Source organism: Grammomys surdaster, unplaced genomic scaffold (genome assembly GCF_004785775.1).
Source record: "Grammomys surdaster isolate TR1022 unplaced genomic scaffold, NIH_TR_1.0 362, whole genome shotgun sequence".
NCBI lineage: Eukaryota > Metazoa > Chordata > Mammalia > Rodentia > Muridae > Grammomys > Grammomys surdaster.
In genome coordinates this window covers 3,225,850-3,240,004 of record NW_021604781.1, presented here as the reverse complement: position 1 = coordinate 3,240,004, position 14,155 = coordinate 3,225,850, and the positions used below count along the sequence as shown (strand labels likewise).

The following is a 14,155-nucleotide window of genomic DNA, read 5'->3' as shown; positions in this document are numbered from 1 at the left end:
TTTCTTAGTGGCTCCGTGGAAAGGACAATAAGAGGTAAAACTGGTAAAAATAACCAGTGGTATTCTACAAGGACTACTCCTAACCAGCACCATGTCTCATTGCTATGAAAAATAAATCAAAGTTAATATGCCTTATCAGCTGTACGGATGTTAAAGGCATACTATGGGGTGGAAAAGCTCAAACAAGATATAGGAGATTTACAGAAGCCAGTTAAGAAGGCATTTGAACCGAGATCAATCACTTCAATAACTATTAAACTTATACATTAAAAACATTGAACAAGGACCTAAGTTTGCATTTGCACAGATGCTTGGGAGACAGAGAGGACAGTGTCAGAATCAAAATCCCCAGTCAGTCAGTTCCCAATGCAAGGCACAGCTATTATCTCAGTGTGGCTTCTTTGTGTCAGCACTGACCTTCTTTTCCTCCTAAGATTTCAAACAGTAGAGGGGGAAAAAAGCCCCACTGGTTTGAACTGACCTCAACATTATGTAACCTGTATTCTGTCATTCTACTTTCAAAAGAAATAAAACATCTCAGATTTTATTTTCTCCACACAGCGGAGTTCAGAAAGGAAAGGCAAACGTCTCCTTTCGCCTCCAATCTGAACTTGCTTCTCACGAACTCCCTTTGAACTTCTCCATTTATCATCCCGACTTCCTTCGAGAGTCACTGTGAGTCACCATCTCCCCTGCAGAATTAGAACCACGGGTGAGGAGACAATAGTCCCCAGGTGGAGCAGACACTGGGAAAGAGGTTGCAACTCCAACATTCAAAAGAAAAAGAAGATTTAGGGGTCTCCCACAAGTCAGAAGGAAACATGAAAGTCTCATCAATGGTTCACAAAAAACGCAGCAACAACAAGCTCTGTAGCTGCGGCTGGCACCGTCTGGGAGGACTGGGGGAAACGTGTTTGTATCCCCTCTCCTACCTAATGGGCTTCCCATCCAGTTACATCTGTGGCTTCTCAGAAGTCAACAGAAAGAAGCCACAATGGATGCTTCCAACGCTTAACACTCATCAATACCAGCGGGTTTTATCACAGCGGTGGACCACGCCGCTTACAAAAGCAGTCCACTGATGAGTGCTATGCAGCTCTTGTTTCTGCACCAGCAGCATGGCCTGTATTCCACAGACATTAGTTACATATGCATACATATATGCATGGAAAACATCACCACACATAAGATAATAAAACATAAATAAATAAAAATACTTCTGTGTGTTATATATGTGTTTTTTTCTGAAGAGGAAAGACAGCCAATTTAATTTTATTCCTGTAGAAAATTGGTCAATGATTCTACAAAGGTGTGCTGCTGCTGCTGCTGCTGCTGCTGCTGCTGCTGCTGCTGCTGCTGTTACCGCTGTTGACAATGATGATGCTGATGCTGTTACTGCTTTTGCTATGGTTTTTCACTTCCTTACATTGTCAACACAGATAAATACACTTTTTTTTCCCTGCAGAGAAGGGTTTATTTTTATCTTCTCTGTAAGCTGCCAACCTCAGAGAATTTCACCACAATGCTTTCCAAACTCAAGCTACTATTTCAAAAATCTCTTAATGACAATTACGTTTTCTCTGAATCATTGTCCCCGAAGTCAAAGCATGGTTTTGAAGTCATACGCACCTTAGATGGGTCATATCGTCTAAGGGTCTGGAGGAGTCTGGGGATCTGTATTCTCGTCTCTTCTTCACAGAAGAAAATCCACGCTGAGTTCTTGCTGTACGTTACAGAGAAGCTGACGGGAAGACATGGGTTATGGCACTCGAATTCATGGTACATAGTCTATCTTAGGCAGTGGAGGAGTAAGGTTGAATCCAGTATCTAGGAGATGGTGGATGGTAAGAAGGCAAGGTGTCTGCTGTGCACACTCCACATATTACTGCTGTGTATCTCAGCTTCAACTGAGAAGAAAGCCAGGGACCACCAGTCTCTAGATGGTGAGAGTTCTCATAATTCATTCTGCCCATAATAACAACAATTTAGAAGAACAACTTCAAGTGTAAGTTTGAAGCATTTTATCATTTAAAAAAAAAAAACATCTAAAAAGTAAAAAACTTTGGGGATAGAGCAGTAGCTCAGTGGTTAGAGCACTGGCTGCTCTTGCAGAGGACCTGGGTTCAATTCCCAGCACCCACATAGCAGCTCCCAACCATCTATAACTCCAGTTCCAGGTGATTCCACGCCCTCTTCTGGCTTCTGTGGGTACTACATGCAGGTAGTGCACATATACACAAGCAGGCAAACATTCATACCTATAAACTAAAATAAATCATTTTTTAACGATAGTAAGCAAAACTAATTATAATTAAGAATCAATCACGAAAAAAAATCTAGTTCATACAGTAATCACAAAATATAAAACTCAAATTTAATCCATTTACCATCTCAGGAAACACACAACCTCTTAATAATTTGAAAAACCTTCCTAAGAAGTACCAGAGTATGGGGGCCCAAATGCCAATGATTGACACAGTTGAGTCAAAGGTACCTACTGTGGTAACAAGGGAAGGATGGTCCAAGCACCTTCCTGCTTCGCCAACTGATGGAGAAGGAGGACTCTGGGGAGATCCTAAAAACATAATGACCAAAGAGGAAAAGTAAAAATAAAAGCCCCTCCAAAAAAAGGCAAAATGCAATACTGTCTGACATGCTATCCTTGACACTGTCATCTGAAAGTCAATGAGCTATCCTTGGCACTGTCATCTGAAAGTCAATGAGCTATCCTTGGCACTGTCATCTGAAAGTCAATGGGCTATCCTTGGCACTGTCATCTGAAAGTCAATGAGCTATCCTTGGCACTGTCATCTGAAAGTCAATGGGCTATCCTTGGCACTGTTGCTAGCACTGCTGTGTTTCCTGTGGCCATTGCACTGAAGTTTCTAGCAGAAGTCAACCAACTCTCCCCACCCCACCCCCACTCCCACCCCCACAAATGCTCATGGCTTAGGTGGGGAAGTAGTTGGAGATTTGCAAATGTAATCAGGGAGGGAAGACCCTAGGGTTGCTTATCAGGAATAACTCAGGGACACAAACGTGTACATACCTGTAAGCAAAACGCGTTCTGTAAAACCCTGCTGTCTGAACAATAGTCCATCTATCTCATGTGCCAAATTTTTGTTTAAAGTATCTAAAAATGTCTGTAAAGGTGTTTTGTATCATAGAAACAACACCCTAAGTCTAGATCCTAGAAATACCGTCCTTAATTACTCAGGCAATGGGAATGGCTTCCTGAAAGGTCTACCAATTGATAAACACAGAAGGAATCAAGAGAGCCTTAAAGTGAAGCACCATGGCTACAGAAATACACACAAATACAGACAAAGCACAATGATCTCAAGGCTCTGCAGATTAGCTTGAAAGTTCACTGCTATTTGCTATATTTCAAGTTGTTGGGAGAGCCAAAAGTCAAAATTTCACATCTCTTACACTTGAGCCTTTTTCCTCCAACAAACATTACTGTGTCTCCTATTGTGTACTAGCTGGAAAATGAATCCATAGTGACTGTTAACAAAGAACTTAGCAATGAATTCCTAAACACCTGAGATGCTAAGAGGGCAGGTACATTCACCATAACACCACCAACACATTTGAGATACAGGGTCCCAAAATAATTCCAATTCCACACCACTATTCCAGTATATATACATTTATTGTTGCCTATGGGTGGGTTTTAATACAAATTGTTTCCACTGGATGGATATCAATTTTCCCTCATTTCCTTCTTCTTTTTTTTTTTTTTTTTTTTTTGGTTTTTCGAGACAGGGTTTCTCTGTGTAGCCCTGGCTGTCCTGGAACTCCCTCTGTAGACCAGGCTGGCCTCGAACTCAGAAATCCGCCTGCCTCTGCCTCCCAAGTGCTGGGATTAAAGGCATGCGCCACCACTGCCTGGCTCATTTCCTTCTTCTATGTGGCATTTATTCCAATTTTATGTACAAATTTATAAATCAATAGTTAGATCAGACAAACAATGTGACATGCTCAGAATGAAGCCAGCTTAAAGGCTGAATTAGGTTATCTATGATAGAACAAGATCAATAATAATTCAGGGCCTTTCTACCGTTGCTTCTGAATTATGTACAAATTTCATCCGCTTTTAAAATTTGTAATGTATACACATAAGCATATATATTCATGAATATAAGAGCAAATTTGCATAATACAGAAATAATTATATTTGAATGTTAATGTGAACTAAGAAGATGTATAGCAAATATTGTTAAAATCTTGAGATAGAAAGCAAGTGCTAATGAGTCACCAAGCAGCCATTAAAACCATGATAAAAAGTACTATCCCAGTGGAAACGCCTTTGTGTCAAATGGGGAAATCGTCTGATTCCTATGATAAAGCTGTAGCAGGATACTTATTCTGCTACATTGTATTCACAGTGGAGCTCCGTGATTAGGCAGTAGAAGAGGAGGTGGAGCTGGGAGAGAAAGAGAGGAAGGGGAGGGGAGAAAAAGAGGAAGGGAAGGGGAGAAAAAGAGGAAGGGGAGGAGGAAAAGAGAAGAAGGGGAGGAGAATACGGAGGCTATCAGTGATGGAGAACCACAGATGGGTTGATAGCTGTCCTGGGTAACAACTTCTATCAAAAGGTTAGATATTGGGTGACAACTCTAATGTGTGGGCATCTTGTTGATTGAGCATTTCTAAATATATAAATCCTTTAGATAATCATTAAGCTTTAAGAGTCTCGTTTCTACCGGGTACTGCGAGGATGGCAGATATTGTCTGAGGTTCAGCCGAGCTTTGTGGATGCGGCGTGGGGGATTGACAGAGTCATCCCCCATGCTGGTATCTCATGGGTGCCAGGGCCTGGGCATCTAGCTAGCCGGAGCCCCGGTCAGAGCCAAGGAGCAGCGGGAACATGGTGGCTGCCCAGGAACAAGCCAGACTGGGCGCCGCTTTCAAAATATCTCCTTCTACATAAAGCAACTTCTTATGTAAGCAAAGACTGAAGCAAACAGAAAGTGGCAAAGTTCATTTTGCAATGTCACACAATGATGAGGTGCACACTTCTAAAGGCCTTCAGTAAAGTTAAAATAGGATGACAGTGTTTTTCTTTTAAATTGAGGGCAGTCTTCCTCTTCTATTGCTGTGATAAGACCATGGCCAAGGCAAGTTACAAAAGAAAATGCTTTTGCTTATGGTACCCAGTATACCTGTCTGTAGGTTCAACCCCCACTCCTGGTACCAACTTCTATCTTTGTTGCATTTCTATTATGATAAGACATTATTTTATTACCAATGTTACTTATAGAATAGAGTATTTATTTGGGGCTTACGAGTATCAGAGGGTCCACAACAACCGTGGTGGGGAACACGGCAGGACATATGCAGGCCTGACAGCAGGGCAGTAGTTGAGAGTTCACATCTTAAGACAAAACCACAGAGCAGAAAACCCTAACTGGGAATGGAGTGGGCTTTTGAATCCTCAAGGCCACCCTCAGTGACAAACCAACATGCCTCCTAATTCTTCCCTAACAGTCCCACCAACTGGGGACCAAGTATTCAAACATGAGCCCCTGGGCGTCATTTTCATTCAAACCAACATGAGGACTGGAATGCTCCACCAATTTTTACTTGTGAATCCAAATTCCACATCACAGTTGCGGGACATGTTCAACAGGTAGCACCAGGCTTCCATGACAACAGCAAGAACACATTGCTGGGAGAGCCTAGACACCAGTTTATGAATGACTTCTACCACAATACAAATACAAGAAGAGTTTAGTCAGCACAAAGAAAGGAGTCAAATCCTCTTCTGAAATAGATTCCATGGACTAACAGGAGACTACACCTACTCCTGACTTCACTGTTTTTCATTCACTAAATTGTGTGGCATGTCTCCTATCTTCTACTGTGACTATAAGAAGGGCCAGGCATCTGTCTTTGTTTCATGCTTCTGCATCTCTAAGTATTTAATGTACATGTATCTTGTTGCTTACAGTCCCTGAATGTGTGCTCAAAAATGACAAGCAGACCCCAGCTGCTACACTCAGAAATCTAGTCTTCACAGATGGTAGAGCAAGCCAAGTTCATCTTAATTATAAAGAAATGTTAATCTAGTCTAGCCAAAATGCCTAAGAGCTTTTATTCTTACCACATGCTCAGAAGTATACCACGTCTAAATTATTAAAAGTTGCAATAGGGGCTGGAGAGAGGGCTCAGTGGGCAAAGGGGATTGCTGTTGAAGCCTGACAACCAGAGTTCAATCCCCAGAACCCACATAAAGGTAAAAGGAGAGTACCAACTCCACAGAGTTGTTCTCTCATCTCCAGAGGCACACACACACACACACACACACACACACAATGCAGGCACAGTTATATAAATAAAATGAGTTGTCTTAAAAGGCCACAGTAAGACAGTCTATCAAATTATTTATGTTTAATCCATCACAAGATTTAGATTGCCTTTAAAGGTGCTATGTCACTGGCTCTGTGACACCTTTACACACAAACAAATGTTTGAGGTTCTGTTGTTGTTGCTGCTTTTAAAGCTTTTGTTGTTGTTGTTTTGTTGTTTTGTTTTTTAAGACAGGGTTTCTTTGTGTAGCCTTGACTATGCTGGAACTTGCTCTGTAGACCAGGCTGGCTTCCAACTCACAAAGATTCACCTGCCTCTTCCTCCTGAGTGCTGGGATTAAACATATGCACCACCACTACCTGGTAAAACAAATGCTTTTAGTAAGCCATTGGAAAGAGGTGGGATTTTTTGTTGTTTTGTTTTGGTTTTGGTTTGGTTTTCCATAGATGCTGCTGCTGAGGCAAGGACTGCTCACCTAGCAGAATGAAGGCCCTGGATTTGTTCCCCAGCACTGAAAAGTAAGAAAGGGGAAGGAAAAAACCAAAAAGAGATGTCGGGGGAGATGGCTTAGTGGGTCAGGGTGCTCACCAAGCATGCACGAGAACCTGAGCTTGATCTCCAGCATACATATAAACACCCAGCATGGCTGTGCACACCATTCCCCAATAACATGGAGAGCAGAGACAGGAGGACCACTGGAGTTTGCTGCCTAGCCAGCCAGCAGAAGAAATAGCAAGCTCCAGGTCCATGCACACACAGAGAAAATCCATTGTTGACAGCCACTGGCGATTTATGCCTGTAATCCTAGCTCATAAAAAGTTGAAGCAGGAGGATTGCTACCAATTCGAGCCTGGGCTACACAGTGAGTACCAAGCCTATGAGAAGATAGGCGGGGAAGGAGGAGGAAGAGGAAGAGGAGGAGGAGGAGGAAGAGAAGGAGGAAGAAGAAGAGAAGGGAAAAGGAGAGAAGGAAAAAGTAAAACAAAAGAAAAATATATTTTAAAAAGAGAGAGAGAGAAAGGAGAGAAGGAAAGAGAATTTCCAAATACAAAATCAAGAAGAAAAGGAAAATGCTGTACCAACTTTACCGAGGGATGGATATTCTGAGGACAGACAGTAGAGGCTCTCTCATAATCTACTGATACCTGGGCCCTGGCTATGCCACCGTTTCAAATCTAAATGGCTACGTGCCAACATGTGCAGAGAGGGAGACAGTGCTACAACAGAACCATAAAAGGATTAGGAATGCAGCTGATCAAATGTGGGTAAGTGAAAGGGGACCCCAAAGGTTGATCACAGTACTCTTAACCTGTCAATGTGACCCCTGTGTTTGAATCAAAGCCCACTTCCGCCTCCTCATCCTCTCCAGAACTCAGGCCCCCTGGGTTTTATATCAGGGCTTCCTTTGAACTCTTTTGTTGCAAGGCTCATAGCTAAAGCAGCTAATGATTACTGAAAGCAAACACCCAGCACGTGTACATATTCGTGGGCTTCATTTAGAAAGGAGTCTTGATGCAGTGTCACAGCTGACAAACCGACTTAGTCATCCGTTTGGGTTTGTGGTGCTGGGGTCTTTGCCTATGTTGAGAACGTTCACTACCACTGAGCTACATCTCCAGCCTGAGGAGACCTCAACACACCTCAACACAGAGGAGAGCCGTGAAGACGATGTACGAACAGGACAAATGAAGAGGCTGACCTAGGAACACACACCAAAGCACTGAGTATTTAAATTGTTGTAAATAATTTTAACCATTTCACAAATTTAGCTTTGCACCACTTCCGTCTTTCTGCCTCTGTCTGGAAAAAAAACATTCAATGATTTAATTCAATTGCTACTCACCTCTCCTTTCAAAAGCCTACTTCATATGTATGCATGTGTGCCACATGCTTGTAAAAGCCTTCAGAGGCCAGAAGAAGGCATTGGATCTCTGGAACTGGAGTTATAGATGGTTGTGAGCCCCTGTGGGGCTGCTGGGAACTGAACCTGGATCCTCTGCAAGAGGAGCTAGTGCTCTAACCACTGAGCCATCTCTCCAGCCCCTGGTCTCTCCTTGTCCATAGATATTTCTCAGCCATTGTGATTTGCCCTCACCTTCATCTTCTAAAGTAGGCTCTGAAGAACAAGACTTTATGATCTCCTTACCCCACTCTGCAGACCCACGCCACGTGCGAGATCAGACAGCAACATCAAGACGTTTACAGACTGAACTGAGCTGTTAGGCCAACAAGTAAACCATAGTGAAAATCCATACTAGGCGTGGTAGCACCTAGGAGGTAGAGGCAGGTGGAGCTCTGTGGTGAGTTCAAGGCCAGCCTGGTCTACAGAGAGAGTTCCAGGACAGCCAGGGCTACATAGAGAAAGCCTATCTTGAAAAAAAAAAAGCCAAAGGGGAAAAAAAATCACATCTGCTTATTATCATAACTCCTTCTGCAAGAGATAAGTACTTATTGTCATAATAGGGCTGTATGATCTGCTTCTTGGAACATATATGAGACAGATTTATAACCTTTAAAATACAGGATTCATTTATAGGTTAGACTATTATGAGTGACATTATATTAATAGTCTTTCCAAGAACCCAAGTATGTGTATGTGTGTGTATATATATTATATATACATATTCCATATACCTGTCTTAATCGTTAACTGTTTTTCTCAAAAGAAAATGTATTACAGCATTATAAATTTTATTTATAAGCCATGTACTTTGAACTAAACTACTAAATATATTTTTATAGCACATATATATTCTAACTAATCATTTTCTCATAAAAGCAGTAAACCCTGGAGTTTAAAGACCTGATTTCTGGAGGCCAAATATTCCCATCTGAATCTTAGCTTTTTTTTTTTTTTTCCCGAGCCATGTGACCTTCAGTACAGTCTCTGAACTAGCTGTGGGCCTGTTAGTTCCTGTAATGAGCTAACACAATAGCCAGGGGGAATAAGTCGGTTACTACATGCCAAGCACTTAATAACTATTACTGTTATCGTTGGGACTAGTCTATTTTGAGCATCTACTATGCACAGGTACAATGGTTTAAATGAGATGAGAATGCTCCCTGTGAGCTCGGACCTAACACTTGGTTCCCAGTTGCTGGTGGTGATGTTCTGGGACGTCTCGCTTGGCCTTGCAGTAGGAAGTATGTCACTGCAGGCCAGCTCTGGGGTTTCAAAATCTCTATCCATTCCCAGTGCTCTCTTGCCCTCTGATCTCTCTACCTCTCCCTCCCTCTTTCCCTCTGTCCGTCCTCCCTTCCCTCCTCCCTCCCTGAGTCCCTCCTCCCTCCTCTTTTTTGTACTTGTATTTCAAGACGTGAGCTCTCAGCCTGCTGCTCCAGCCACCATGCCTGCTGCTTGCCACCTGCTGCCACACAGTCTCACCAACATGGACTTGACCTCTCCAGAACCATATGCCCATAAGATCCCTTTCTTTCATAAGATGTTTTGGTTGTGGTGTATTTACCACAGCACAGGATGGTCACAAATACACACCAGGTCTGACTACAGGAATATAACCAAAGGCCGCAAAGAAAGCAACAGAGCCCCCGTCCTCTCGAGTCTCAAATTTCCAGTGAGAGTCAGGCCGCCCACAAATGGATCTACAGGAGAACATCAAGGACCCGTGCTATGAAGGCATAATGCTAAAGTACAGGGACAGCCGGAGAGGCCGCTGCTCACTAATGAACACAGAATCACAGACCTGCCTGTGGGTGCCTCTGGCCTGGTTCCACTAGAGATAGTGCAGGCAAACTGCTCGCCTCTCTGCAAAATGTGACGGGCCTGGGGTGAAGTGAGCTCATGCCCGCAAACACAGCACAGCACAGGGCACCACAAGACCTCAGAATAAAAGTCACGGCGATGTGCGCCCAGTAAAAGTCACCCATGATTCCAACCAAGTTCCCAACTGTCTCCACCCCAAGCCCTGTCCCTATGCACTAGATGTCTCTATAGGTCCCTTACACACCAGTTTCCCAAACACAGCTCAGCCCCTTAGTAGCACATCTTTCTTTCCTTCATCCACTCAAACCTCATCTACTGCTTCCATCCACAGCAAACTTACAATCCCAAGGTGTCCTTCAAATGCTGTAACTTTCACATGTCTTTGTAGACGTGCTTAGAAGTGTCCTCGCCTGTGTTCTCGGGGTGTTATGTTTGTGTAGACTCACAAAGCAATTCGCCCACACAGAAGCAACAAGCCCCCTGACACAGAGCAGGGCGCTACACTCAGTGATGGGAAACCCAGAGAGGCTCCCCCTGCCGAGAGCACCGCACCATCAGCACGTGCACACTTGCATGTATTGACTTTTTTTTTTTTTTTTTTTGGTTTTTCGAGACAGGGTTTCTCTGTGTAGCCCTGGCTGTCCTGGAACTCACTCTGTAGACCAGGCTGGCCTTGAACTCAGAGATCCGCCTGCCTCTGCCTCCCAAGTGCTGGGATTAAAGGCATATGCCACCACTGCCTGGCATGTATTGACTCTTAACTTAGTCCCCTGTCTCCACTGACACTCACACCGACTGTGATGGCTTGTATATGCTTGCCCCAGGGAACAGCACTCTTAGAAGCTGTGTCCTTGTTGTTGAAGTAGGTGTGTCACTGTGGGCGTGGCCTTAAGACCCTCATCCTAGCTGTCTGGAAGTCAGTCTTCCACTAGCAGCCTTCAGATGAAGATGTAGAACTCTCGGCTCCTCCTGCACCATATCTGCCTGCATGCTGCCATGCTCCTGCCTTGATGATAATGGACTGAACCTCTGAACCTGTAAGCCAGCCACAATTAAATGTTGTCCTTTATAAGAGTTGCCTTGGTCATGGTGTCTGCTGCTCACAGCAGTAAAACCCTAACTAAGACACTGACGTTAACTCTAGAGAACAGAGCCCTAAAGCAACCTGCTTTCTCAGGTTCCTGATTCCAGACCCTACATGACAGCACTCCGCTGACCATGCTGCATCACGAGGCATCTTCTACCCTTGGGAAAATGGAGCATCTGCCACCTGCTTCCTTCGAGACCTTTCTCATTAGCTTCAGCTACCAATTTGACAATTTGTCCCCTGGGGGGGGGGGGGAGAGAGGGACTCTCAATGGAGGGATCCACAAGGTCAGACTGTCCTATGATCTTGTCTGGAAGAGACTGTCTTGATAAATGACTGATGTGGGAAAAGCCAGTCCACTGTGGGTGGCAACAACCCTAGGCAGGTGGGTTTGGGTTGTATAAGAAACAGACTGCATGAGCCAGACCTCGAGCCAGCAGAAAGTGTTCCTCCACAGGTTCTCCTTCAAGTTCCTGCTTAAAAGTTCCTGCCTTGACATCCCTCAGTGATGGACTGTAAATATAAGCCAAGGAAACCCTGTCTTCTCTTAAGCTGTTTTTGGTCACAGTGTTTAGTCACAGCAATAGAAGACAAATAAGAACAATGACCAAGCCCTAGTTTCTCCAGACTTACACAGGGCAGGAGTCTAGGGCTGCAACTACTTCCAGTGCTGGCCAGACAAAAGCACACAGCAAATATGCACAAGATGGGGGGCATGCAACCCCCACCACCTCACCACCCCGCCTTGAGTCACAACGTCTGACTTCCTGTGCTGCTTAGAATACACTAGGTTAAGGCACGTATATAAGAGATGTTTCTGAGCTGCTGAGAAGGCTCAGAAGGTAGAGGTACTTGCATCAGGCTTCATGAGCTGAGTTCAATCCCTGGGACCCACATGACGGAAGGAGAGATCCGTGTGCACTGTGCACATGGCACAGCAAGAAGGGCACAGCAGGAACTCGTCAGATACAAACACAAAAATATAAACAAAGGATGCCTCTAAGAATTCTAGTTGTGTATGAAAAAAAATGGTTACTTTAGTGAAAGTATTTTTTTTTTTTTTTGGTTTTTCGAGACAGGGTCTCTCTGTGTAGTCCTGGCTGTCCTGGAACTCACTCTGTAGACCAGGCTGGCCTCGAACTCAGAAATCCACCTGCCTCTGCCTCCCAAGTGCTGGGATTAAAGGCGTGCGCCACCACTGCCCGGCTAGAAAGAATTTATATTTTAAAAAAAATCCTATTTTCTCCTGGAATGTTTTGCCCAGGTACTGCAAAAAAATGAATACTTACTAATAATAATATTTATTATGTATTATATTATAATGCATTACATATTACATTATAATACTGTTATATATTATATTACAATACATTATTACTAACCTATCGTTGTGGGCAAAAATAAATATTTATTAATAGATATTCCATAAACTGAATAATAATACATACGCAGTACACAAATGGATGGATAATTTCTTACTCAACAGCAGTGTAATAAAGTCTCCTGTTTCATAAAAAAAAAAAAAAAAGATTTTCTATGATGAATGTCTTATTAACATCTGTCACTCTCTACCCAAAAGAAAGGGTTTTGAGCAATTAGGTATCAACCTGTTTTCATCTCAAAAGGAAAGTATTGTGCTAACATCAAAAGGCAGATGGAAGTCAGAGATGGTGGTCCACGCGCTCTGGAGGCAAAGGTGGAGAGATCTCTGAGTCTGAAATCTACATAGTGAGTTCCAGGCCAGCCAGGGCTACACAGTAAGACTGTGTCAAAAACATAAATAAATAAAACCAAACCCTCAGGGAATAAAACGGCACTGCTGATTCTCAACACTAACCTTCTAATGAAGTACCTCACACTGTCTCCATGCCAATAAAATAAATTTCTAAAATTAGGACGTGTGAGGCCATCTTTCTCCGGCTTCTTGGAGCCAGACTGTGCCAGACTGTGCCAGCCTGCCCGGCTTGTTTTATGGAGATGGGTTGTTTTAATCTAATGAGCCAAGGCCTGACTAACTCCGCTCCAGAAAAAAAAAATGGCAATTTCCAAAATTTTCTGTGAACAGGCAAAGGAATAATTTATTGGGAAGGCTAGGGCTCTGCCAGGTTTTCAAATAAGGCTTAGAGTCTCCCCACAATAGAAGGCAATGGAATCAGAAGCCGTATGAGTGGGTAGGAGTGAGGGGAGGGGGCTCCCTGACCCAGATGAAGCGTCTCTCAGAAGCAGGTGTGTTCCCTATTGGTGGGTTGCCTGGGGAAACGGAAGTCTATCTTGTCCACCGGTCAGCTGGTTCTTCAGTCTGCAGCAGTGTTCTAAGCTTCACCCTCCGCTCCTCTCCATCCCCGCCCTGACCGCCTACAGTAACTTTCTCGACCCATCTACCGTGACCTTTTCCTTGTGCTAAATGTAATGAATATTCTTCTCATCGGAGCCTCTACAGAAGGTGCCTGGACCCTCGCTTGACTGGAAAGTACTAAACAGGAAGTCATGGAGCATGATGGCTCCTTTTCTTCTGTTCTTTCCACTTCATCTTACAGTGAAACCCCTTTGGTTTCCATCATTTTAGGCAGGACAGCTGGTAACTGGATTCCACATTCCGGAAAGTTTAAAAAAAAAAAAAAAGAGGACTCAGATAACAACCTTTCTTGGTATCCTAACATAGCCTAACAAACAAGAAAAGAATGCTCACTCAAGTAATCCCTTTGTCCCTTTGAGAAGGAATTGTGCCAGGTTCAAAAAACAAACGTCAAATCGTAACTGGCAGCCAGACGCTATGGACCTAAAAGGCATTTAAAAAGAAATCAACTCAGGTGCCTGATTGACTAAGAAAGCTGCCTGCACATGCTTCTCCAGGGCTCTTCCTTCCAGTAACTCTTCACCTGCACCTGCATCTGCGCACTTCTCCATGGTGGGGGGGGGGGGGGGGGAGGGGAGGAGGAAGGGAGGGAAAGGGGGAAGGGAAGGAGGGGAGGAAAGGAGGAAAGGGAGGGAGGGAGAGAAGAGAGAAGAGAGAGAAGAGAGAGAGAGACAGA

The 14,155-nt window shown here is 43.8% G+C and overlaps 1 protein-coding gene across 1 annotated transcript in view; it reads right to left on the bottom strand.

Moving 5' to 3' along the window:
- Positions 1-14,155, bottom strand: part of B3glct (beta 3-glucosyltransferase) — an 84,047-nt gene that overhangs the window by 33,237 nt on the left and 36,655 nt on the right. Inside the window, exons 5-6 of the mRNA XM_028779760.1 lie at positions 2,499-2,575; positions 1,630-1,741 (exon numbers count right to left, since the gene is read on the bottom strand). Of these exons, the coding sequence (XP_028635593.1) occupies positions 1,630-1,741; positions 2,499-2,575 (189 nt within the window). The remainder of the gene's footprint in view (positions 1-1,629; positions 1,742-2,498; positions 2,576-14,155) is intronic.